At 32.6% G+C, this 27,086-nt stretch overlaps 2 protein-coding genes across 4 annotated transcripts in view; one reads left to right on the forward strand and one right to left on the reverse strand.

Moving 5' to 3' along the window:
- Positions 1-953: 953 nt before the first annotated feature.
- LOC106661203 (golgin subfamily A member 6-like protein 6) lies at positions 954-6,020 on the forward strand. Of its 2 annotated transcripts, none has more exons than XM_014384457.2 (2): positions 954-1,080; positions 3,074-5,727. In XM_014384457.2, exons 1-2 carry the CDS (start codon positions 1,060-1,062, stop codon positions 5,579-5,581), a joined length of 2,529 nt encoding a protein of 842 aa, XP_014239943.1. In that variant the 5' UTR covers positions 954-1,059; the 3' UTR covers positions 5,582-5,727. The 2 variants fall into 2 exon arrangements, with proteins under 2 accessions (XP_014239943.1, XP_014239944.1); XM_014384458.2 differs by lacking the exon at positions 954-1,080 and adding an exon at positions 1,147-1,499 and having other exon boundaries at positions 3,074-6,020.
- Positions 6,021-8,632: 2,612 nt separating this feature from the next.
- The window catches only part of LOC106661231 (protein lin-28 homolog), a 43,654-nt gene continuing 25,200 nt past the window's right edge, over positions 8,633-27,086 (reverse strand). The window contains exons 2-5 of one of the 2 annotated variants that reach the window (XM_014384498.2): positions 11,191-11,336; positions 10,962-11,134; positions 10,514-10,787; positions 8,633-10,161 (exon numbers count right to left, since the gene is read on the reverse strand). In XM_014384498.2, coding sequence (XP_014239984.1) covers positions 10,514-10,787; positions 10,962-11,134; positions 11,191-11,336 — 593 coding nt within the window. In that variant the 3' untranslated portion in view covers positions 8,633-10,161. Of the gene's footprint in view, positions 10,449-10,513; positions 10,788-10,961; positions 11,135-11,190; positions 11,337-27,086 lie in introns of both variants that reach the window. The other variant, XM_014384497.2, reaches the window with a different exon arrangement.

Consider the following 27,086-nt stretch of genomic DNA (forward strand, 5'->3'; position numbering starts at 1 on the left):
AACTGGTAAAAGGCTATAAATGTTGAGAGAAGATTTTTCTTGTATAGCTTGTTTAATTATAAATAAATTTTGTAAAGAATGATGTACAGTATTTATTTAAAGGGGTAGATGCCCAAAATACAATATAAAATACATTTTGCAATAAAAAATATAAATTGGTCCATATAAAAACAAAATTATTCAATTTGTAATAACTATACATTAAAGCAGGAAAATTAGTGGAGAAATCAAGAACAGTAAAGGTCAAAATAATACAATGTTAAAACATACCTTTTTGAACTCATTTTTGTAGATCTGCACAAAGTATACATTGAACAATATTGAAACTTAGATTTTAAAATTACTTATAAAATTTTTCAAATATAAAAAATATTTTGTTTGGAGTTTAGTTGTGTGTCAGTTTGTACATTGTTCAGCAGTTTCTTTGTTACAGGAGTATTTTTTTAATCTAGAATATTTTTGTACCTGTGAGTTAGTTGTACATTGCATTGATAAAAAATATTAATGAAAAAGTTCAATTTTACCTTTTTTAATTGTTTCTTACACTTTTAAAACTACAGAAATTTTGAACAGAAATGAAACAGTCGTAAAAATAACTGTACTTGAATGAATCGAAGCAAGGTGTCAACAGCTTGTAAAATTCTAAATGCTTGTGAACAGCTTCTTGTGAGGTCCTAATGTTTATTGCCTTATACCTGAAAATATTGTCAGGTACCTGTGCAACTTTATTGACTTCCTTCCTGTGTAATTTGTTTTTCTAATCAATTCGGAAATGTAAAGAGATGAATGTTAGTTGTATTTCATATAACCACAACATTGGCCATCACTTATTATTTTAAGTTCAGTTTTAAAGTGATAAGTTTATTTCATGGTGTAAATGCTTACTGGAATATTTATTATATTATATGTGCAATACATGTGTTCAGCGTTGGGAAATATATTTACCATATGCTTTGAAAATTAAGACATTTTCAAATATAAAATTTAGGTTGTTGTTATTTTTTGTTATTGTACTTGCAAGTGTTGGTTGGACGTAAGTTTAGAAGATTTTAGGAGAAAATGGCTGCTACACCTAACAAGGTTTGTAGCATTTGAGATTAGTAAAAAAAATTGTAATCCCAGCTGTTTTATATGTTTAGATTTACTTTATTTTAAAAATGTTACGACTGATTTTTATAGTGTGTCCATTGTTTCAATATTTAGAAAGACAATTTGCTAAAACTTATATAAAATTGAATTAATTACACTTTTTATCTAAGGTCTTGGTTGAGATGAAAAAGCTAGTGTCACGAGCGGGACTCGAACCCATGGCGTTCAATTCAATACGACGCCCCTCCATCCACCTGAGCCATCGGACCCTGATCCACTCGGACATCAACTCCTCATCTCAGCCAACAACCTTTCAGAATTTCCCTTCTCTTATCATATTTTCAAATATTGTGCAATCAAGATTTGATTCTCGGTGACCTATTAAATGGCCATGGGGAGCTGTCAGCGAAGTAAGCACTTCTGCAATTATTTCATTAATCCATACTTACATACTACTAAATACGTATTTAGTAGTCATAATTGACCGTATTAATTATTTTAATTATACTTTGTATCTAAGGTTTTTGTTGAAATGAAAATATCACTTCAGTGGCCATCGAGATATTGAGCTGAAGGTCATGGGTTCGAGTCTTGCTCATGACACTAGCTTTTTCAGCTCAATCAAGACCTTAGATAAAAAGTATAAATAATTAAAATAATTAATACAGTCAATTATGACAACTAAATAGTTATATGGATTAATCTTATACAAAATGCATAGCTATATAAAACGTTGTAACTGGTATTTGAACATAAGGTAATATTCATTTAGGTAACTAGTGGAGTGTCACCTCTTGCGTCTTCTAATTTGAAATGGGCGATGTGAGGAGGTTTAAAAAAAAAACTTTATTATAAACAGAAATGGTAAAAAATTATTGTTATTATTATTATTATTAATTTTTAAGGGCGTTTTAACGGCTAAGGTCATTTCACGCCCTAACATCCAAACCTTCTATCTTAGGTTAGCTATATCTCTTCTGAGTGCTATAAAGCTCTGACTCCAAACATTCACTCGTAATCTTATTTATCCTATTGCCATCCAAGCTTTAATTTTTCTTTTTAAAATTCTTAATTCGGAAGGCCAAATGCATACAAAATTCCCATTTTAAATTGCATAAAATTTAATAAAATTATTGTTATAGGGCAATATCTCAATTTTATCATTATGTATTCAATTTATAATTACATAACGATTTTATATTATAACTTACAATTAATTAAGGTTTTCAGTTGAGATAAAGTCAATGGCACGAGCAGGATTCGAACCCACGATCTTCGGCTTGATACGCCGCTGCTCTACCACTTGAGCTATCGTGACCTCAATCCACTCGGACACCAACCTCCCATCTCAACCACACCTTTTGAATTTTCCCTCCTTTTGCCATTTTTCAAATGTCGTGTAATCAATTTGATTCTCGGTGACAAAGGAAATGGCCACGGAGAGCTTTAGTGAAGTATACTTCATTTTAAACTTATTAAATTCACTAGTTTCGTGGTCCATTTGACCAATTAATATCTTACAATTAATTAAGGTTTTCAGTTGAGATAAAAAAGTCAATGGCACGAGCAGGATTCGAACCCACAATCTTCGGCTTGATACGCCGCTGCTCTACCACTTGAGCTATCGTGACCTTGATCCACTCGGACACCAACCTTCCATCTCAACCACACTTTTTTATCTCAACTGAAAACCTTAATTAATTGTAAGATATTAATTGGTCAAGCGGACCACGAAACTAGTGAATTTATACTGTAAATTAAATATTTTGTTGGTGAGCATTACATTATAGATACATACAATTTGAATGTTATCGATCATTTTATTCTGCCAATTCTCAAACCGCAATCTAATTACTGGTTCACTCCACAGATTGTACAAATTGTGATTTTAATGACTTATAGCCAATGCTCTTTACTTTTTTACTTCTACTTTGTACTCATATAAAAGCCACATTATCTTAATTTTTAATTTTTTTATTTTTAGAATGATGAAGATGCGATTGATAACACCACAGCCAAAATGGCCCAGGTGGACAAGCTTTGCTCAGCTCTTGAACATAAGGAGGAATTGATATCCTATATCAAGAAGCAATTAAACATAAAAAAACCAAGGCCAAAGTTGAAGGTGCCAACAATACATGATATTATACAGCACACAAGAAACAGCAATTTTTCAACAGTCAAATATTTTACCACGGGTAGACCGATTTCAAATTTCCGTGATCTTTCAAAAGAGCCATGCCCATTTGGTATTGACAACTCCCAGAATTTTTTGAGCAACATTTCCTTCAAGCCGCCAAGGATTGCACAAAACCGGCCGAAACATGCGTACAGAAATGATTACAAGAAAAATGACATTCTCAACAGAGTACATATCCCGGATAAAAATATAGTCATTCCCCCATCCAAACTTGACAATAATTCAGAATATTTTTCTTTGGTCAAAGGGCGCCCAATTAAAGAAAAGTTCGACAAGCGACATTTCGCTGTTAATCACAGGAGGTGTTTCTTCAAGAAACTTTGTGCTGGGTTTTTAGAAGATGAAATTAAAAAGCAAGAGGAGCATCATATTCGGGATTTATGGCGTCTCTACACCATCCGAGAAGAGCTTGACAAAATCATACAATCGTTTGAAAATTATCTGACAGATGATCACCAGGAATCTGTTAAAATTATCGAAGAGTCTCAGCAAATTGCGCATTTAAAAGATGAGAAAACGCAAGAGGTGAAACGCTCAAGTGGCTATCTGAATGCTATTAAATGCACACTTTACAAGATGGAAGAACAGCTCACTTACCGGAAATACTGCAAGGAAGCTATTTATAACATAAGCCCAACACATTGGCAAGAAGAATTCGAAAGATCTAAAGAAGCGTATAAACCTAAAGCACAAGAAATGGCAGAAGATGTGTTTGAGCATTATCAAGAGTTTTTAAATTATACTCCAGAAGAGGATAAGTTTTTGGATAAGCTTGTTAATGACCTCATTACAGACATAGTAAATCTGGGTCCACCAGCTATTTATTTCCAACACCCATGGGAAGTAGATATGGTTTTTAAAGAATTTGAATTGCAGAATTTACATGCAGCCAAGCACTTAGCTGATGTTGGACACATACAAAAAGATTTGAAAGGCCTTTTAAAACATGTGAAAGAATACTACAAAATTGAATTTATGTGTTTACAAGAAAAGATCAAGGATTTAGAAGCAGGGATATTATACCAAAAAGAACGCTCTTTGGAACTTGAAGCCATAGCTAGACAGCTGACTCAGACTGTGTACAAAGATGTTGTTAGTGCTGACCACATTCTAGAGACACAAGGTTTGGTACATAATATGTATGACGAAATCATTGGTGAAGAAGAAACAAAATTATCATATGTAGAAATGATGGAAAGAGTGGAAACAGAAATAGTTAATGTTTGGAAAGAAGCACATGAAATGCCAAGATATTTGTATGAAGAATATGAAGAGAAAATTAAAAACAGGACAAAAGCAGAAACATACGCAGCTCTTGAGGCAAAGAGGCGAGAAAGAAGAATTGTCCTCACTGTTAGTCGCCTTCACAGGTCTTACATGCCCCCACACAAAACATTATTTAAAAAATTATTGCCTCGTTCTGATCCACCTCCAATGATCAAGAGATTTGAAAGGATGAAATTATTAAGAAGGATGAAAGAATTAGAGATAAGAGAGAGAAAGAAAAAGGCGTTGACTAGAGGAGAACTGTGGGATGAGGAGCATATAGAAGAGAAGGAAGAAGAAGAAGGCAAGAAAATATCTGAAGTTAGTAAAACTTTACATGAAGAGGAGAAGATAGAAGAAAGCTTTGAAGATAGAGATAAAATAGAACGGGATCTATTTTCCTTGACATCAGACGAATCAATTACCAAAAAGGAAAATGTCCTAATTGGACCAAAAATTGTTTCTTGTTATAAAAAACAGCCGAGGATTCATAAACCTCATGAAGAATTGATTAAAGTACAACCGAAGATTGCTATAGCAAAACATTCAATTCCAGATATTATAGAGAAATTTAGAGCACATGAAGAAGATATATTTATGCAAAAATTTGACTCTAGACTATCAGAACCTGATGAGGCGCTACCGATGTTCAAAGGCTACAATTATAATTTTGATAGAGTTATAGATTTACATAAATCATTGGTACATCGAATTGCGATGTACAAAAGATATAGTGCTGAATGCGAAGAAGAAGAAATGAGAACATATGAAGATGTATTTCATGGAACATCCAGTAGAAATGTAGAACAGGATTTAACAACTCGTCCCAATGAACCTAGTGCTCCAATTGCTGGCAGTGCACTTTCTTCTCAATTATCTAATACTTCTATTAAGTCCGTGCAGTCGTCTCATGGATTAGACGATAAACCATCAATGTCGACTAAGTATGATGGTTTGTCACCAAATCGTAATTTACAACCATTAAAGCCTCAAAATGATAGCCAACATTTTTCAAGGAAAAGTTAAAAAAACGTCTCCACTTATCTGACGTTTCACCAGGAGACAAAGGTCTGATGCAGTTAAGGTTGTTGCTAATGTTCCATAATTACCTTTCATAGGTGAATTTTAACTACTGGGGGGGGGAATAAAATACACATTTGATTTTAAACATACTGTATGAAAACTGCTTTTAAATTTTATAATTTTTTTAACAATATGTAGTTGAAGGACCCCCCTTTTACCACTTAAATTTTTATCTGTTGTGCTATTTGTTAATGGATTTTCTATGAGATTTTTGTTTCTTTAATGAAGTACTGAATTCTTCTCAGCTGTACAGAATCTTGGCCTATATTGCACAGAAGTATCATGGCCTTTTACTATGGTTGGCAATTGGGTCTGTTGATAGTCCCATTTTTTAATAGGTTATTTTACCTGGAGAATCTGTAAATATACCTGTTAGTTTTAATTGTTTTCTTTCTGTTGAGTAGAATTTCCTCTTTTTCCATTTTATTTTTTTTTTAACTACAAGGTTATATCAGGTATGTATGAAGAGCAACTGGATTCGAACTCGGGACCTGTACGTACCTTACAGGGATGAGCGCCGTGCCAATACCTAAACCGTTGTGGCCACAACACCTCATGGGTATTTTTGCACTTTTTGTTGGCCTGGTATACACTCTAAATGTTCATTTGTTACCAAAAATTCCAATTATTTTTTAACAAGTTAACTGAAGCACCTTTTTTGTTTGATTTATCGGGGAATTTTTTAAGAGATTTTATAAAATTAAGACCTGCCTAATTAAGACTGCCACCATAGTGTCATCTACATGGTGAAACAACTCACTGATGATGCCTCTGTAGCATCTTCCATAGTGAAAATGTTAATGTTGCTATAGTACATTCTGGGAACTCTCAACACGACACAGTAATGACACATCTGCACAGAAAAAAACCACTTTGAGCCCTGAAGATGATCTCAATAAAGATCAAAACATTGGCACGATAAAGAAAATGTTTTTCTAAACCTAATTCATACAGGACCGCAGCTCATGATATCTAAATAATCAGTAATTAATAATCACTAAATACCACACATTGTAGATACAAGTAAATCTTTACATCTATTTTTTGCCTTTATGCCTAAAGTACTCTCATGAACACCACCATAGTGTTAGCTAATTGTAGGTTCCAGTTTTTTGGGTATTTGAGCAGTTCCAGACAAGTTTTTAGTTAATTTCGTGGTCCGCTTGACCAATTAATATATTACAATTAATTAAGGTTTTTAGTTAAGATAAAAAAGTCAATGGCACGAGCGGGATTCGAACCCACGATCTTCAGCTAGATACGCCGCTGCTCTACCACTGAGTTATCGTGACCTCGATCCACTCGGACATCAACTTCCCATCTCAACCCCACCTTTTAAATTTTCCCTCCAGATGAAAAATGGCAAAAAGGAGGGAAAATTCAAAAGGTGGGGTCGAGATATGGGAAGTTGGTGTCTGAGTGGATCGAGGTCACGATAGCTCAAGTGGTAGAGGAGCGGCGTATCTAGCCGAAGATCGAGGGTTCGAATCCCGCTCATGCCATTGACTTTTTTATCTCAACTAAAAACCTTAATTAATTGTAATTTTTAGTTAATCTCATCCATTTGGAAACCCTTCAGAGCTGTAGCTGATGGTATTGAAATCGTTGCACCCTTGTGACATTTGTTATTTATTTCATGTCAACATGTTTCTATGACTAGAAATTCTCCTTGGAAGATAGTTTTAGCGAGGAAAGGGCATATTGTGCTCAAGTTAGGCCCCTTTGTACCCTACCTGTCCGATAGCGATACACAAATTATATGTACACTAGATACTTGTTGCCATGATTGTTGGTGGTGTCTTTTGAAATTCTTAGATTAACTGCCAAAGATGTTTTATATTTCTAAAATAAGACAAATTAAATTATTGAAAAACCTTTAAAAATTTAAACTAGTAACTGCAGTTGAAATAAGAAAATTTATCTGACAGTTTACAGACCCCGATCACCGTTTTCCCCACTCAACTTAAAAAATCAGTTTACAAACATTGACCAACATATTTTTAATGCAAGAAGTCAGACATACATAATTCAAGAATCATAATGTTAAATTTTGGTAGGTGTCTGTTTATTTTATGAAATTCAATGAATCAGAAAACAATTGTAACATAATATTAAAGTTTAACATGAGTAAGGCCAGATTCCCATGCAATTGTATCTTTTTATTGCTAAATTCGATTGCAATGAAACCAAGACAAAAATTTAAATCATGGAAAGGATGTTTTTTTTTTTTTTTTTTTTTTTTTTTTAAACACTACGCCTATTTTGCAAAACATGGCAAGTTTCAGCATTGCATGAAATTTCACATTTTTATTGTTTACAATACAAACTTGTTTTTTCTATTTTTATGCATAAAAACAACGTGAAAATAAATAATTTTTATGGTAATGAATTGAGGGATTGAAGGTAAAATGCATTTAGCCAACGTTTTCAACTTCCGATACCTCATTTTCCAGTTAATCTTTTAATGTCTAACATTTTTCTACGTTAAATACAGCTAATCTGGTTTTGGAGGATTGAAGTACAGATGAAAATTTGATTTTGTATGTTTGATAGTCAGGATCATCATCCAGGAAATGAGGCAGTCAATTTTCAGACAAATCTGACACAAAAGCTTTTGTCATGCAACATGAGTCAATATTGGTAAATGAAAAAAAGATTCCTCTTGCAAACGAGTGTTCAACAAGTTTAGATGAGCAGTCATATCACAGAGTAAAACAAAATTCCAATGCCATTAATCGTTTTCAAGGGGGCATGCCATCGGTTGGCTAATCCTGGTTGACAGGAATAATTTTAACTCAATTTCTATGAGAAACCAGAAACCTTTGGTAGTCAGGGATCAATGAGAATAATAATGACGATAGTACTAAAAATGTTAAAAAGTATGTTATTTGTGATTAATTACAGATTTGTTAAATGTTAGCCAGGAATACCAGGAAAAATGAAACTTGTGAAGATATGGGAAGATACTAGTGGTATTAATAAAACAAAAAACAATTTTTTTTAAACTGTTTATACTTTTATCAAATCAAAAATTGCATTTTCTTGCTTGTTGAGAAATTGAAAGAAAATTATTGCAATGTTATGAGCCATGCTCACTACAAAAGTACACCTCAACATGTATACATTATATTAGTGCCTGAATGAATTATTAACAATTCACAATTTGTGTCTTTAAAAAAACTTTTAATAGAACACAAATGGCATATTTACAAATTAACAACATTATGTAGCTAGTAAAGCTAGAAAATAAAAAGTACATGTATAATGGAATGAATGTTGAGCGAAAACAAAATTAATTATACAATAAGAACAAAAAAAAACCTAGATGATTAAAAACCCTTAAAGCCTATAATTGTAAACTTTTAAAAATACAATTGTACTAGCGCAGTCTTGTATGTTACATTTGTAGGAGGTCAGTTCTTCAGCTCACCAAGAAAATATTTTCTTGAGACCTAAAATTATTCTAGAACTTGAGGTAGTTAAGGTTGTATGAGGTAGATAATGGTAATACTTTCCTTACTTTAAGAACAAATTAAACAAGTTTTGTAGAGAAAATAACACAGTAGATATTACTGCACAAACAGATGAACGATAATTGTTGTAATTGATATGATTTTAAATTATACGTGTCATTCAATCGAAAATGTGCAATAATATGTAGTGTGTTAATTTTATAAAAATTATTTTTAAAGAATTAAGTACATAAAATAACGCAGTTTAAACTAGGTATAATGCGTTAAAGAATAATAAAAAAAGGAAAAAATTAAAAAAGGCAACTTAGAAAAATATTAAAAGAGAAAACAATAGGTTTAAGGAACCTTGGTTTATACTTTAAACATTATAAAAATAAAAAAATAAAACAAACACAATAAAATTATGAATAGATTTGTTTGTCAATATACCTAGTTAAAATAAAAATTCTTTGGATATTCTATCAAACTAGTAGCATTATTTTAAAATATTAAAATTTATACACTAAAATTTTTACTGAGAATAAATTTTCTTTCCCAAAAAATTGAAAAAAAAAAAAACATAAAATAATAAATTCAACTATTTGGACTATAATAATTAGGAGAATTCATGGTTATTCTGTTCAGGAGATTCAATAATGTGAGTCAAATTACTCAAAATTTTATCTATTTTAACATTGTACTCTTTATATCAGTTAACTGAAACATCCAATCATTTTGAAATTAACAACCAACATGGAGTTTCATTGCAGAATTTTATCTAATAACATAATTTTTGCCTAATAATAATAAATACATTTTTTTTTGTACAATTGTTCCACCTGTTAATTATAGTCACAGATTAGGAGTAACACTGTGACATTTAAGATCCATAATAAATACTTTATAAACATTTTTGATTCATTTTGTAACTGTACATTCACAGCTCTTTGTTGTTAATATAATTCGGTTAAACATTTGTGTAGTATAGACGCCGAAATATGTATTTTGAAACTCCTTTATGTAATTGCACCTATTTAAATGATGTAATACCTCACGTTAAGATGTATTCTCCTGTGTAAAATAAAATTTCTCCAAGTAATTTCTCCTTCAATTACTAGTAAAGTTCATTGTTAGACTTTAATTTGTGCTAATTGAGCAACTTGTAATATTAACTAAGGCACTCATAAAGTCTTTCATGGAGTAGCTACTTAATAAATTTAGAAGCTTGTAAACATAGAACATAAACTAAAACCTTGAATAATTGAACAAACTGTTGAGTGTAATGGTAATTTGTTCAATGTTCAGATGCTTCTAAACGGTATCTGTGACAAGTCAGCAGATACCACTTTGTTAGGTAGCTATAAAAAAAATCATTTATTTAAATAATTAACAAATACTGTCAGAACACTGCTAAACAATTTACCTAGTTTTGTTGTTGAGATTCACTGCCCTGCTGGCCATTGTTCAGAGATAATGAAGCCATCGCAGCACTCACCTGCTCTGAAGCTCCATTTGACGTTTCATCACTCGTGCCAGCAGTCGTCGTACCACCGTTAGTCGAACCTGTTGATCTCTTTCTCGTCGGACAATCGGCTATAAGATGGTCCTCGGATTTGCAGTGATGACATCTCTTTGGCTGTGGACCAAGGCTACACTTGGCAGCGATATGGTTGGCAAACTCCCCACAATTATAGCACCTTATTTACAAATTGAATCGTTAAAATCATTTTTTAATCGGATTATCTGTTCACTAAACATATATCAGGTAAAAATATGTCTGATGGAATGTGTGCTGAGTACAATTTGAAAATTTGGTAAGCTAACTAAAACAGTAAAATTAATTTTCATATTAATTTTCAATCGGTGTTTACCTAATTTTCCTGAATCTCTTTTTAGCTTGGGGCCTCCTGTGTGACCCCGCACAATCTGCTCCTTCAGGACCTGACACTAGTGTCGCCTCGAGACCCTTGTCTGAAGCTTTACACTCAAACTCGACTTCTTCATCATCTCCAAGAGAGCGGAAACCTGTCATTTGGATGACACTCTGAAAAATAAAATGTAACGTTATATTTGCTTGAAATTTATATTTGGCTTAAATACCTGATGGACAAATATGTCTTGGCCTCCATCGTCGGGTGTGATGAATCCCCATCCCTTGGCTACGTTGAACCACTTGCACTTGCCTCGCCTCTTTTCAGTCCCAACACCCTCATCCCCTACGCTACCACTAGTTCCGGCTGGAGACCCTGCAAATAAAAAATATTATTAATCTCATTTGTGGTGATTAGTGACCGTTAATCGATATTTATTTAGAAATCATGAGATGCGGTCTGGTGTGATGTAGGTTTCAGAAAAACATTTTCTTTATCGTGCCAACGTTTCGATCTTTATTGAGATCATCTTCAGGGCCTGGGATTTACAAAGATTGTTTACATATAAAAATTACATTTTGGATGTGGAAAAGTGAATTTATACAATGCAAAATATATTTTTTTATATATTCAATCAAAGTATTTCTACTCACTCAAAGTGTTTGTCTTCTGTGTAATTGTGCCATTTTTGCGTGTTGTAATGAGAGTGCCAGTGAGATTTTGCTATTTTGTGTTTATATACGTTGGATTTTGAAGGGGTGGGGGTGGCACTCTCGACATGACACGCAAGAATGGGGTTTATTTTCTGCATAATTGTGCCATTATTGCATGTCGGGTTGAGAGTGCCATTGACTGGACAGAAAACAAACATTTTGAATGAGTAGAAATACTTTGAATGAATATAAAAAAATATTTTTTTGTATTGTATAAATTAACTTTTTTTCCACATGCTACATGTATTTGTTAAATTTAAACAATGTTTGTAAATCCCAGGCACTGAAGATGATCTCAATAAAGATCGAAACATTGGCATGATAAAGAAAATATTCTTCTGACACCTACATAACCAGACAGCATCTCACAATTTCTGAATAATTTTTGATTATGATGAATGAATTTCATTGGTTCAAACATATCCCATGCTTCGGAACAACAGTGACCACGATTATGCGGATAAAGTTAGAAAAGAAAATGCGAGGCAAAATGTGGGTGGGTGAACCCATACTACTCTACTTTTAGTTGTTTTTCGTCTACTTAAATCCCAAAGAGCTACATCTTCTAACTTGCCCATTATAAAAATATGACAATCAAACATCTAGGTTTTTATACTGCTTGGGAGAGGATCGAGAAGAGATGGAGGAGAGGCGATGAATCTAGTTGTGAGGAGAGGCACCTGGGTACTTTTTGTATCTCATACTGGTATTGCATATGTGCCTGTATCTCATACCGATCACCTCCATGTTAATCAGGCAGCTCCAGAGTTAAATCATTTTAGCCCCATGCAGTTTTTAAACCTAGGCACACTCATACTCTCATTAATTCTTAAATACATTCTTTCCTATTTACACACCATTCACTTAAGTAGGGTGGTGGAGTACTTTCCTTCTCACACTAACCACTCACTTTAATAAATACACTCACTCTCAATGTATACAAATGGACCTTCTTGTTTTATTGAATTAAGTAAAACAATTAAATTTTCATTTCAAGAAAACAAAAAGACTTATGCATTTAAATAGGAAAGTCTTTAAGAGTGAGCTGGTTTAGATTTTAAAACTATGCATTGGGGGATGAAATTACCCTGTTGACAGTTCTTGGAATTTAACTTCCCGGGCATAAAACCAGATTGGGTGAATCTGTAGACGTTTGTATGTACGTACACGCATCTGCAGAATGAGTTTATGTAAATCAGTAATTAGTAATTAATTTATTTGTTAATTCAATTCTCTAACAATGCTTAAGAACAAGGCGTTGAATATGTATGACAGACCAAAACAGCGATGTAGCATACCAAAAATCAGAAAAACCGACCACAAAAACTATAATTGTTCACTTTGGTCCGCTTATTCTCGCTGTCTTTAGTAAGTCGTTTTCTGGCTCAATGCCATACGGGCGTTGTAGTAACAACCGGATGCTAAAAAGATACCGACTACAACAAACTTCCGCCTGACGTCGGTATCGAGAAAAGGAATAAAATATTTCGATAAGCATCGGATGCAAATGTTTAAAGAACGATAATAGTTATTCTTCTCTGGTTGTTTTAAAGAAACAAATCAAAACTCATACTTTTAGTGTCCCAAAGCATTTGTTCTGTTTGTGTTTGATTAAAGCAGCCATGCTGAAAATCTAACATGTTTAAAAAAAAAATAGATATGTATGTTACTACTTTTTCCTTAATGGCTTCTAAAGAAATCGTGCAAGATCAGGTTATAATGGATTTTTAAAAATACACATTTCTGTATCTTTTCCGTTGGGTTGGGAGTTTGGTCCACAGAACGGGTGGTTTATTATGTACCTGCACCTGGTACTGTAATGATATTCAAAACTATTTGGTCGCCACGAGGCGAGGGGAGGAACCATCTTTCTAGGATCCGAACGTAAAAAAAAGACTGACCTAGGATTTTTGTAGTTCTGTCCGTTCGAATTCTACTTTGTATTATTGGATTAACTATGAACACAGAAATTGAAGTATTTGACGGAAAATACAATTATTTTAAAATATCGTGGTTATACTTATTTATGTCTATTAAAATATTTTCGTTAGCTTAATGTCTATACATCAATGGGAGATCTACTAACTGCGTAATAATCGTTGATGAATTACGCCTCTTCTGTCGGAAATGATGGAATGTTTCACCACCTGAATCAACCAAAAGGGTTGGAATGATTCTGTCATGAATAAACGCTATCGTCTTGAACAGCTACTGATAACGAACTTGCGATACCATCAACGTTCTATTTGAACCTCGGATTTATAAAATTATACCGTTTGCATGAAAATATTCCAAAGATATTTAAAGAAGTTAGAAATTGGTCTTTCAAGTCTAATGTAACTGCAAAGATTTATGTGGAAGAAATGCATGTCAACTTTAATGTTAAATTTGTTAATGATCTTGCGCAATGATTTCGTAAAAAATTGTATAGATTATTAAATGTATCAGTTTTTATTGGTATAGCTATACGATTTTTCTCGTTCAACTAACACGGTTTCATCAGATCACGAGTTCCCATAGGAAATAGTTTTTGTAATTAATAGTTTGTAATGAGGGGTTTCAACTTAGCCCGAAGGAAATATAAAAAAAGGGATAATTCCTCCCAATTTATAAATAATCACTCGGGTCACGTGCCCAAAAGGTTGGGCAATTTTTTATAATGGGCTCAAGATGTTCTGCAAAACCGATGTGCCACCTGCCTGCGACGACCCAGTCAGGGGCGGCTACGTGTCAAGGAGGGAGTCGAATTTCGCCGCCCCTCTGGGGAAAATTCGAAAGCCACTTCGGCTTTTGACCGTCAGGATGAATTTCGAAAGCATAACATTCCTATTCAAGGTTCGACTTCCGGTGGACATGTGTTTTTTTTCTTGGGCGCTATCTAGTGGGGTATTTCTCACGCTTGCGATCCAGATCTGTGGCATCCCGGCCCATTCACAGGCCTCCGGCAGTCCAAATTTTTCCGAACAGGAACAACAACAAACAGATTGTTGACATTATCCGAAGGTGGATAAAATAGAAAACAAGGCGAGTTTTGTTGTTTTCTTTCTGCTGTGAGGCCATGGGTGAAAAATTACATAAACAGGGTTAATTTTAACTGTATCGCCCCCTCTAATTTACAAAATTCTGGAGTGCAAAAAAAATCCAATGGGAATTTGGGAGTAATCAACCCGGCTATAACTTGCTCTCAGCTTCAAAATTCCAAAATAGTGATTTTCTCTCTGGGTCTGCGAGAAGACCCTGTAGTTTTATCGTTTTCGACCATTTTGGTCTGCATATACTCGCTATTTTTGTTTGTTGAACGAGTTTTAGCTTCTTTAATCCACCAATGAAACGTTCCTGACAAACCAAAATGGCAGGAAACGACAAAACTGCATTTTCCAATCAGTTCAACCGTGATTTTAACATAATAAACCCAAGGATTATTTCTTCTTATTCAACTGAGTCAAGTTAAATTAGACAAAAGTACATTTTCAATGAAACCACATTCAAATAAAAGAGTTAATGACGTAACTTCGGCCAGGATCAATAAAAAGACTGACGTTATAACGTACAGATGTTTTCATCTGCCCTAACATAATTTTATATACACAAAGTTTATATGTCTTTTATTGTGTGAATATAACATAAAAAGTAGCGAATTTCATAAACACGGCAAATAACATTGTTATTGTTAAGGCAATACTTTGACCAGGATCATTCTCCAAAACATTCATCACAATGTCCTAAGGTATGTTTCCATCTGCCCAAACATAATTTTTAATGCGAACAACTAAATATTATTTCTACGTCTTCTATAATATAAATATAATTTTAAAAAGTGACGAATTTCAAACATTTTCTACGCCAAAATAACGAAGTTAACAGCATTTCTTCGGGCAGGTCAAATGCTTTGTATCATCAACTCGATCAACCAAATAATAATAATAAAGAACTACAGAGAAAATATGGTTTATTATGTAGTACACACACACACACACACACACACACACACACACACACACACACACACACACACACACACACACACACACACACANCTCTCTCTCTCTCTCTCTCTCTCTCTCGCTCTACTCTCTCTACAACTACTATATGTATTCAACGTTCTACAATTCAAGATATAACATAAAGTATAGAAAACCAAAAAGAATAAAGCATCGCTTCCGAATGTGGTTTCGATACATTTTTTGGTAGGTCGAATTGAGATGGTAGATGTATTTCTCATATATTACTCAATAAATATATTCAAATTATAACATTTACATTGTTTCATGCCGATTTTTCTAAAAGTAAACAAAAATGGAGTAGAAAGACGTCGATGTTCGTCTAAAAATAATCAATTTGCTCTTGAAGACAATTCAGAGAAGTAGAATTTTAATTTCCGGTAGTATGTTGGACCTGATGATCTAATTGATGAGATTTCTTTGTGTAATGAACTATAATTTTGTCGTTACAAAGTTTGTTTCTTATTTTCGCTGGGTGAATGTCTCTCTTTTTTTAAAATAATTTATTTGTAAGTCTAACATTTTAATGATGGTTCAGGCCATTATGATTTAAGACAATTATGATGTAAAAATTCTTAATTAATTTGAGAAAAAACAAATTGAACACTGAGGAATGCGAGGAGCCAAAACACGTCTGACAGACTCAGGCAACGAGGAAAGGCGGACCAAAATTATGGGTAACTACTAAATTAAAGGAGGATCTAATCGAAGATGTCACGGAAACAAACATCTACAGTATTTTAGTATTCATTCAGATATCGTGAGATGCGGTCAGGTGTGATGTACGTTCAGAAAAACATTTTCTTTATCGTGCCAACGTTTCGATCTTTTATTGAGATCATCTTCAGGGCTCAAAGTGTTTGTCTTCTGTGTAATTGTGCCATTCTTGCGTGTCGTGTTGAGTGTGAGTATTTCAATATTGTGAAATTAGCAGGGATGGTTGGTTTTTACAGATGTTTTCAGTTAGCTAAACTTGGTAGTTTTGTGCCAAAAAAGCAACAATTGTGTTTTCCTCATTTTTATTTCATTATAACCGGGGAGTTACTAATTGAGTTTATGTAGACCTTTTCCTAAAGATTCTTATGATCGAATTAGATTGAAATTTAGATTTTCAGCAGTTGAAAAAATTATGCAGATAATTTTTGCGAGATTTATTTTTTGGGTGATGAACATATAGTTTGACTGTCTATGATCGTTTCTGCCAAACTCGTTGTTTCGGTCTTCTCGCCTTCTTCAGTCGCCCATCTGAGCGTTTCTCGGTCAACAGTTTCAACAAATTTAAAGAGTAGGCCAAAAACGAGTAGAGGCAGACAAGAAACGAACAAACTACTTACGATTTTCGTTAAATTTGTATTTCCTTCATTACGTCACGTTATCACTTTTTACGGAATATACCTTGACACAATAGAACGATTTGAAAGCTGGCGGAAGCGTTTAGATGCTTAGCTAATCTGACATTAAAAGTAGGATCCATTCAACTTTCATCGCTTTTCTTTTAAACCGATTTTTGTTGTGAAATTATACCCAATTCCGATAAAAAAAAAAAAAAAAAAAAAAACGTGAAGTACAAAGACAGTCTAGTAGGCTTAGAGAGCTTTGAAGCTTGTTCCTCAGTATGCATTTAAGCCGATCTATGTAAGTGTTGAAAGACTAGACCTGTTGTTTTCGTTCAGGTCTCGTTGAAACTTTGTAACAAGACCAAAAAAAGTTAGACTATCCTAACATTTTATGCATTGATATCATTACAATGTAAACCAAAATGTGCCTCAAAGGGTACAAAGTAATTTAAGTGAAAATAAAATGTATTACATATTTAAAAATATTTTTCTCAAAATAAACAGACAATTTATCTGCTTTATAGCAAATATAATTTCCTTCAGTATAAAATATGTACTTCATAAATCATTTAGTCCTCATGTATTAAGGTTCGCGTTCGGGCTTAAGTAGCGATTTTGGAAAGCAGGAAACGGTAATAAAAAGTTTGCATCTGTGCCTTGTTGACAAACAACCCCACTCTTCACCTCCTCGCTCCTTCGCCTGAAGAACCGACGATCCGTTTTATTATTTCATCGTTTCCAAAATTTATTTCACTTTTCTTTCGAGTTGAAAAAGAAAAGGGAGGGTTGTTTACAACTGATCGGGACGTCTACCGGTTGAAAGATCGTAATTAAAACGTTTAGAAATGTGTGGTGATTAGTGACCGTTAGTCGATGATTATTCGAAAATCGTGAGATGGGGTCTGGTGTGATGTAGGTTTCAGAAAAACATTTTCTTTATCGTGCCAACGTTTCGATCTTTATTGAGATCATCTTCAGGGCCTGGGATTTACAAACAAGGTTTAAATTTAACAAATACATGTACTGTTTGTAAATCCCAGGCCCTGAAGATGATCTCAATAAAGATCGAAACGTTGGCACGATAAAGAAAATGTTTTTCTGAAACTTTCATCACACCAGACCCCATCTCACGATTTCCGAATAATTAACCCGTTTGTTCTTAACAGATGCTCTTACGACGATGCTTTGTGAATGCCTTTCCATCAAAATAATCATAAAGCAGTTAGGTTGGGCCATTCGTCCGAATCATCAAACTTTATCGGATCGCTTCAATTCTAAACTGACCCAATCAGCATATTAAGTACTGCTAAAACTTGTAAGTTGAAATGTGTTCTTTTTAAATGGATTCAGTCTTTTTCAAAAAGCAAAACAAGTTGCTACACATTTTAATTAAGAAAGTTAATGTTAACTTGATTTGAAAACAAAGAAAGTTGGAATCTGAAATCAAAGCTAAACTAAGACAAAAGGACTTAAGAAAAACGGGTGATGGTCTTTTGAATGCCGAAATTTCGTTGGTTATATCACCCTCATAAAAGCTAATTTATAATGCGGGAGAAAAGTTGATATTTAATTAAATTATTTATTTTTTGCCTTATGCTAGCATATTAAGCCATATCCTAATTTAAGTTGGAGAGGAAAATACGAATCTTCTGAATGACTCAGATCGTAATGGACTCCCATATTCTTGCTAGTTTTGTCTATCAGATTCGATATTTTGCATTTTTTCTGAAAAGGTCAAATGCCGAAACCATAAATATCGTTTAATAATAAAAAATAATAAATCTTTATTTCACCTTAATGGAAAATACAAAAGATAATACCATTTTTTGGATTCGAAGTCGAATAATAAAACAAAATACAAAAAAACCCATAGTAATTTATTATTGTTCCATTACAGCCTGCTTTCCATAAGGATAAATACTTACTGTATATAGAAGGAGTTGCAAAATTAATCATGGCTTTTATTATGATAAAACAAACAAAAAATAATATTAATTTAGAAAAAAAATACTGAGAAACTTCACCTTTTGAGTTAAGAATGTATGAATGTATACTTTTTGTAACTGATTAAACTTCTGAAATTACTGATATTAATTCTATTTTCATAAATATATTTATAAGAAAATTATTTATATTTGTAAAACCCTGTTATAAGAAAATTATAGTATTTAGTTGTATTTATTTTTGGTAAATCATGGCAATGGTTTAATCTTGTGTGACATAAGTTTAAGGATTTATGAAATAATTAATATTTAAACATACGAAGATATGAACATTTTTAAAATAATTGTTTTAAATTTAAAACCTTAAATTCTTTGTATGGTACGTTTGTGTTGCATACTCACGGTTTATTTGAAAATTATTTTTATTAGAAAATTTTGAGTAACTTTTAGGGCGCGTAATACTAATTATTACTAAGTATTACTTACTATTACTTAATTATTCAGAAATCGTCGATGACCAGACCGCATCTCACGATTTCTGAATAATTATCGATTAATGGTTACTAATCACCACACATTACTATTATCCTACACAATAATCCTATAACATAATATGGATTGTGCTAAAGCAAAATAAACTGCTTTTAGCGTAGTTAAATGTAAAATGCTTCTAAGTATTCGAAATTTATAAAAACGTTTTATATTTCTCTTTACATATATTGTTTTGATCTGAAAAATAAAGTTTGATTGTTAGAAAAATTTTAAAATATTTCTGCAAGTATGTAAAATAATTTTATGTTTGTTTAACACGGTATGTTTTTTATTTTTTTAAATGAAAAGGATATGACATTAGTTTTTCTAAAGTTAAAACCAAAGAATTTTGATGAAGCCAATCTTTTATATACAAAAATTCTTTATCAATGGAATTAGTAATTTCATTTAATTTTTTTACTTAATAAATAATAGTAGCGCCATCAACGTAACTAAAGATTTTCCCAACAATGTTCAGTTTTAATAAATCGTTAATGTAAATAGGGAAAAGGTAGGACATAAAACTGTACCCTGAGGTACCTTACATTTAGTTGATACTGGTGTATTACATCAAGATCCAATTCTAGTTTTCTGATTCCTTTCAGAACGATATTAAATCATGGACCTGGCAGCGTTTGAAAAACTTGATTTCATCGATATCTTTCGGTTTTATCGATATATATATATATATANTATATACACTCATAAACGATTTGTTGGTAGCATGCATCGACTAGTATCTACAAGAGATAATAGAAACTCGTCCCGTTTTACATTACGACATGGATATCGATAAAAAGCTAAACCAAAGAACTTTTTTTCTAGGATATTTGAACTACGAGATTATAATGGGGGCGTTTTTGATAGAGCCCATTTGTCAGTCTGTTGGGTTTGAATGAAGGCCTGCTGGATTCGAACCCGGGACCTTTACCTTACAATGATGAACGCCTTAACCGTTACGGCCACCGACTTAATACATTGTGTTCCTAAGCTAAAGGGTTTAGCTGTTCGATTTTACCTTGTGTCTTACTGTTAGTTCCTAAAAGAATATGACTGCAAAATATTATCTTAATTATTGAACAATCCGAATACATTGCGTCCTAATATAAATGTTAAACCTAATTAATTTTTAGTTTCTTCTGTTAAAGTATTTGTTTACTACTGCCAAATTTAAATGAAACGTATCAAATTCTGTTTTTTTTTTGTTAATTACCTAAATGACCGTTTCAAATTTTAAAATTGTTTTGTTGTTTTTCTAATAAATAAACTGTAATTTAATGAAAAATAGGCCACTGACTTTTATCAATATGTTGACTTACAAACGGATATTGAAGTGTGAAAACTAACGTTTCCCAAAGTTTGATCAATATCGATCATACCTGATTGGTCTACTTCGATGAGTTTAACACTTGGACACAGTGCTGCATTAACGTTTAAATAACGAACAATAATAGTTTGGTAATAAATGCTGTTAATTAATCCAACAGTGGATGTTTTGTTATTACTTAAACATACAAAATAAAATCTCCTAATATGTTGATGTTTATTATCTGATCCGACTTTTTTGAACTAATGTCGGACGCGTTTCGGCCTGACGCCTCCAGTGACGATTGTTGGCGTCTGTCCTTTTATCCAGTTTCCTGTGGAATTAAAACGCGATGCGGTTGGCTGATTATATTTGTCAGCCTCTGGGGCCTTTTATCGCATTGATAAACCATTCTGTGCTCTTTGTGGCTTTTGAGTTCAATCATAAATTTTGTAGTGTTGTGCACGCATGTGTAAAGTTCACAAAGGGGTGAAAGGCGTGAGAAAACGAATCAGTGTGACACAGTCCGAATAGAGTTTTATTTTAAATAATAAATTTAAAGGATTGGCAATTTTCCGGAATTTTGATTCGATATTTTCATATCCTGGATGTACGATAGGAAGAATTAATATCGTATTTGGTTTGAAGTTTGAATTATTTAAAGATGTTTTTTTGTGTTAATGTTGAAAATGCACATGTTGCAACATTCTGCCAACATAAAATAACGATTTCATGTCTAAGGTTTTTTTATATTTTGTAATTTTCTCACAGAGAAATGAGACATTTTTATAATCCGGCGAAAATTGTTCATTTTTTCTTAAATTCTAGTTAAAGTAGAATATTAGGAGTTGAGGTCTTTTTTGGAAAAACAATTTCATTTTCTTCCTCGAGTTTTTGGCTAATTTTCAGCCTATATCTGAACCTGTTATTGTGATGCACCCGCCATTTTAATCGTTCTGAGGCTGTATATATAACGTTTGATGAGAATACTTAGAGATCAGAGCAGAAAAAGGATTGAAGCCTCGTTTGGAAAGAAATCAACAAAATTTCATTTTCTTACTGGAACTTTCGGCCAATTTTCAGTCCCATCAGAACTGGTTTTTGCTATACGCCCGTCATTTCAATCGTTAAGAGGTTAGGTAGGTATGTATCAGCCGTTGATGACAATTTTTTTGGAAGTTAGATTATAAAAAAACAAACAAATCCTGAATCCTCTTTTGGAAGGAAATCAGCATAATTTCATTTTCCTCTTCGAGTGTTTGGCCAATTTTTCCTCTCAGAAGAAAACATTTTTGTGATGCACCGGCTTAATATCCTTGCCTTCCGTAAGAAAGCGTGTGCTATCGTTTTATGGCGCTGTGGAGGTTAAAATAAAAAGGGTTGAGGCTTTTTTGGAAAGAAATCAACAAAATTTATATTTTTCGTCGACCTTTCGGTCGATTTTAGTTCGGATCAGGAACTGTATATGAAACCAACTGAAGCAGTAGATGTTTATGATAAAAACGTAAAATATTTCCATATTCTATCAACAAAAAACAATGATTTCCGGTCTAAAGTTTTTTTATGATTATTTTATTAATATAAAAAGATTTTTTCCAAGAAAGTTGATTGTTTTTCAATTTTATGACGCTTGTATGTGTTATTATTTTTATAGCTGTTTCCTATCAGCTATATGAGTGAACTGAACCTATTTAGTTCTTCATATAGAAACTATAAAATTAGTTCATGCTTGGACGAACACAAGACCTATTTCCCGGCTGGAGAAGATTTTTTTCTCCTCGGCCTTGGCCCACCCTCCTCTTCTATTACCTGGTACAGGTAACAGAGGGTGTCAACCCTCTTCTACGCCGGCCAAAGGCCTACAACATCTGCACCCCGCCACCTGGAAACTGCCCTCAGGCTGGTTTTTGCATTGTGGGGGCTAACTTTCCGCTGTTCCGTCTCTCCCGGTATAATCTTAGCGACAAATTTTCAATTTAAACTGGTTGAGTTGGCTTGTAATGTTTTAAATATATTTCGATCAGCCTAGGACATAAAATTTATTTTTCTATTAAAAGACTTACAGAGATGAAACTAATAAGTTACGATAACAGTCAGTTCTTTTGTCAAGCTATCCAACTAACGACGAATATATCCTCGTTCATCAGTACTATCAATATATACTTATTAAAAATATGTATATATTTATATACAGGGTGTCCTTTTTTAGATGACCCGTCATAATTTCTCTTCAACCAATTACACTATCAAAAAGAAAAAAAAATGTGTTTACTATTTTTTAATCTAGTTTCAAATGTTTGCCCTTTTGAGGATACATGTACCTCAGGCCCAGATCCACTTTAAAATTTCAAATATGACCCTTTACATCCTGACAAATCATTTTAACGGTTTTTTTATGCTGAAAACAATTCTGATATCGGATTTTAAATTCGTCAAAAAATGTCGAAGTTATGACAAAAGGTTTGGAAAAAATGGACTCGTTGGAAAATCTGGAAGTATACAAACATACACCAAACACTGAAAATGAATAACATAACTAACAACCCTATTAGTAAAAAAGGAATAAATAGAAAGCTCCGAAAATCACAAAAAAAAACTTTAAAAAAAACTATAATTAATTCATCAAAGACTGCGATAAGCTAAACTAACAGCTTAATAACAACTTCGATATACTCACCACTCATGACTTTTAGAAACCTGACTCAAAAATAGCACAGAACGTTTGTTAAACTAATAACGTTTGTTAAATAACACAAAACGCAAAATTACAAAACGTGTCTACAGTCAAACCAACATAGCGAAGATAAGTAGACCCAAATTATCGGTAACGCGACCAAATTACAATTATCTATATATTTAGAAATCGTGAGATGCGGTCGGGTGTGATATAGGTTTCAGAAAAACATTTTCTTTATCTTGCCAACGTTTCGATCTTTATTGAGGTCATCTTCAGGGCTCAAAGTGTTTGTCTTCTGTGTAATAACACCCAGTGGCACTCTCGACACGACACGCAAGAATGGCACAATTACACAGAATACAAACACTTTGAGCCCTGAAGATGACCTCAATAAAGATCGAAACGTTGGCACGATAAAGAAAATGTTTTTCTGAAACCTACATCACACCAGACCTCATCTCACGATTTCTAAATAAATATCGACTAACGGTCACTAATCACCACACATTATCTATACACTCAATTGTTTAAGATGGGTAGGAACTAAATTGAAAATTTATTTTGCAACTTACTTCCTACCCATCACCTTATTATGGAACGTAAAATGCGGGTGTGGATGTGAAACATCCGGCGATGTAAATAATTTTATCCAGTGAGGAAACGCTTCAAAACCACTGAGTGGACATTCCTACAATAATAGAAATAATACTTATTAGACACAAAAATATCCAATGCTTGAATAGAATGATAAGAATTCTTTACTAAGATACAACAAATGGTACAAAGTGTAAGCACGGTTAGGAGCGTCTGCTGAGATAATTACATAATAAAGCTTGCAATTATGGATATATTATAACAAAAAATAAATAAATGAATAATTTATAAGAAGCAGGAACGACAGATAATGGAAATATGGAAAAATTGTAAGATTCAAAATGTACAGTACATCAGACAAAGCATAAATTAAGATCCTAGAATTGACATTCATTGCATATCAAGAAGCCACTCGTATCTAATTCTCCAGGCGTGCCGAGCAAAAGGTATTAGTGATGAAGGAGATTTTTAATTGGGAATTTCAGCTCTAGAAATGAAATACTTCATATTATACCTGCAGGTCTGAAAGTTGTGAGCAAAATCTCAGAAATTGATTCGCATCTTCTCGCGCGTTACCGTCACATAGAGGAAAGAGCTAACTTTGCGTTTATAAATAAAACGGCATAATCATAGCTGAAGCAACAATTATTGGTATTAATAACGAAACAAATCGAAATGCGTTTTTCAATTTGTTCAAACTTTTTGCCATAAATGTGTGGTGTTTAGTGACCGTTAACTTGAACTGGGCCTGAGGTACACCGTATAATTTTTCTCCAAAAGAAAGGTTAAAATTTGAAACTGGACTAAAAAAATTAAACATGTTTTTTTTTTTATAGCGTCATAAAAGCGGTTCAAGAGAAATTCAGTCGGGCCATCTAAAAATGACACCATGTATATTATTGCTTTCCAATTGGTCAATCAAACGCACATACTGGAAGGAAGATTGGTTCGAAAGCGGTTGGGGAAAAAAGAAGTCCTTTCTGACAACATTTACCGAGCAGCTGCACAAATTGTGGCTATTTGGGTTTTCAGGTCGCCCGTATATATTTTGATTCGGTATTAATCATTCCAAAGCAGGTATTTCAAAATTTTATAAGTTTTGATAATTCAGGTCAGACAATAGGCATAACAATTGTATTGTTATTTTTACATATTAACAATAACAGTTGATTTAAATGCGACTGTAAAAATTCAAGTTAAAAAGCTATTTTCTATTGAAGAGAGGTACATAAATGGCTTTCGGCCATTACTCATTCACACTGGGTGCCATTTTGCTAGCACGCTCCGAGAACAACGAGAAAAAAAGGAAGGGTGGCTTCTCACCCCCTCTGAATTCGCCATTCTCGCCCAAGTTTTACTTTGTTGTACGTTGTTTTATTTTTCAGTTGTGTTGTAACTGTTATAACAATTATATTTACTTGTTCGTCGGATTTCACATAATATTTTCTGTTCTGATTATCCGTCAACAAATCCGGCCGCGAACTGTTCAATCACAAAACAACAGAGCTCAATCATTAATTGACAATTTATCTATTTTAAATTTAATCCGAAAATAACTAAGAAATTGGATTATTTAGAAATATTTTTAAATTTTATTCTGGCGAACCATTATTCGCTTTTATAAGCTTTGTTCAAAGCCTGGGAATAAATAATGATAAATATAACAAAAAAATAATTATAAATGTAGTAATAAAGTAATAAATATAAATGGGAATAAAATTAAAAGAGGTTTTGATGGTTTTAGCGTATTATTGTCTGACTATAAAAAAAATCCAATTTTCACTTATTTAACATATATAACACAAAAGAAAAAACTGACTAGTTTGATATTATTTGAAATTACTAGAGACAAAGAGATTAGAATAATCACTTCGACTCTTTTTTAAAGGATGGTAATTAATTATTTTTACTTTTGGATTCCGTTGAATAATTTTTATGGAAAGAAAACATAAAGGAACATTTTTTTTGTTAGTCGACCGTCCATTCACAATGTAACATGTATAAAAAATGTAAAACATGTACTCATATATTTCCAAGCAGCCTTGCTATATGCTTTTATATAGTTTAGCATATATTGGGTTGTCCGGAAAATAATGCAGGATTTTAAGTTTTCATTAAAAAAAATCTATATAAAATATTCTGTTTACGTTTACAGGATTACTCATTTGTATGNTATTTTGATTAAAGAACATTGCTTTAAAGTAACTAGTTTCTTTTTTTTTGTTTAATACCAAAATCCTGCATTATTTTCCGGACAACCCAATAAAAGTCTTTATAATAATTTAGTTGCGCCGCTTATACTTACTTAAGTTAGATACATTTATTATATTTGTAAAAATTAATTACTTTTCCTGGCATGGCAACATTTCTTCGCACATACATATAGTACACAAAATTTACAAGATGTACAGCATTAAATTAAAAAAAAATGTAAGTATTTAGAAAATTAAAAAAATATTTTTTATCTTGTACTTTTAGAATAATAAACTCACATACATTTGGAATAAAATGAAAGAAATTAAATTTAACAAACGAAGACAATTCTAATATGTACTAAATTTGTAAAAATTAATATAAAGTAATTTTCTTCTTTTACGTTTTCAACTAATACATACACATTTTACACATAATTGAATTATGTATTAATTTAAGACAACTGAAAAGAGATATTTGATAAACAAGTAATAAGCATTTGTATAACTTGGTTCATTGTAAAACATTAAGTGTAATTACAAGGTACGCCTAGATTGCTTGTATAATAATTAGTGCTTAATTGAAAAAACCTACACCGTAAAGTAGAACAAAGGAAAATAAAATAAAATTACACGACACGGTAAAAAATATTTTTCTGGACAGTCCTAATATGTTCTGAAAATGGTGATTGTCAAAACTAGATAATAATAAGGAAAAAAGTAATTTTTATCATAATATGGACGATGTACTGATCTTACACTGATAACCCTCACACACATCCAATATTGATCCGTAATTCAAGTTTTGTACAGTATTGAAAATAAAATTGA

Source organism: Cimex lectularius, unplaced genomic scaffold (assembly GCF_000648675.2).
Source record: "Cimex lectularius strain Harlan isolate CLEC.00 unplaced genomic scaffold, Clec_2.1 scaffold75, whole genome shotgun sequence".
Taxonomy (NCBI): Eukaryota; Metazoa; Arthropoda; class Insecta; order Hemiptera; family Cimicidae; genus Cimex; species Cimex lectularius.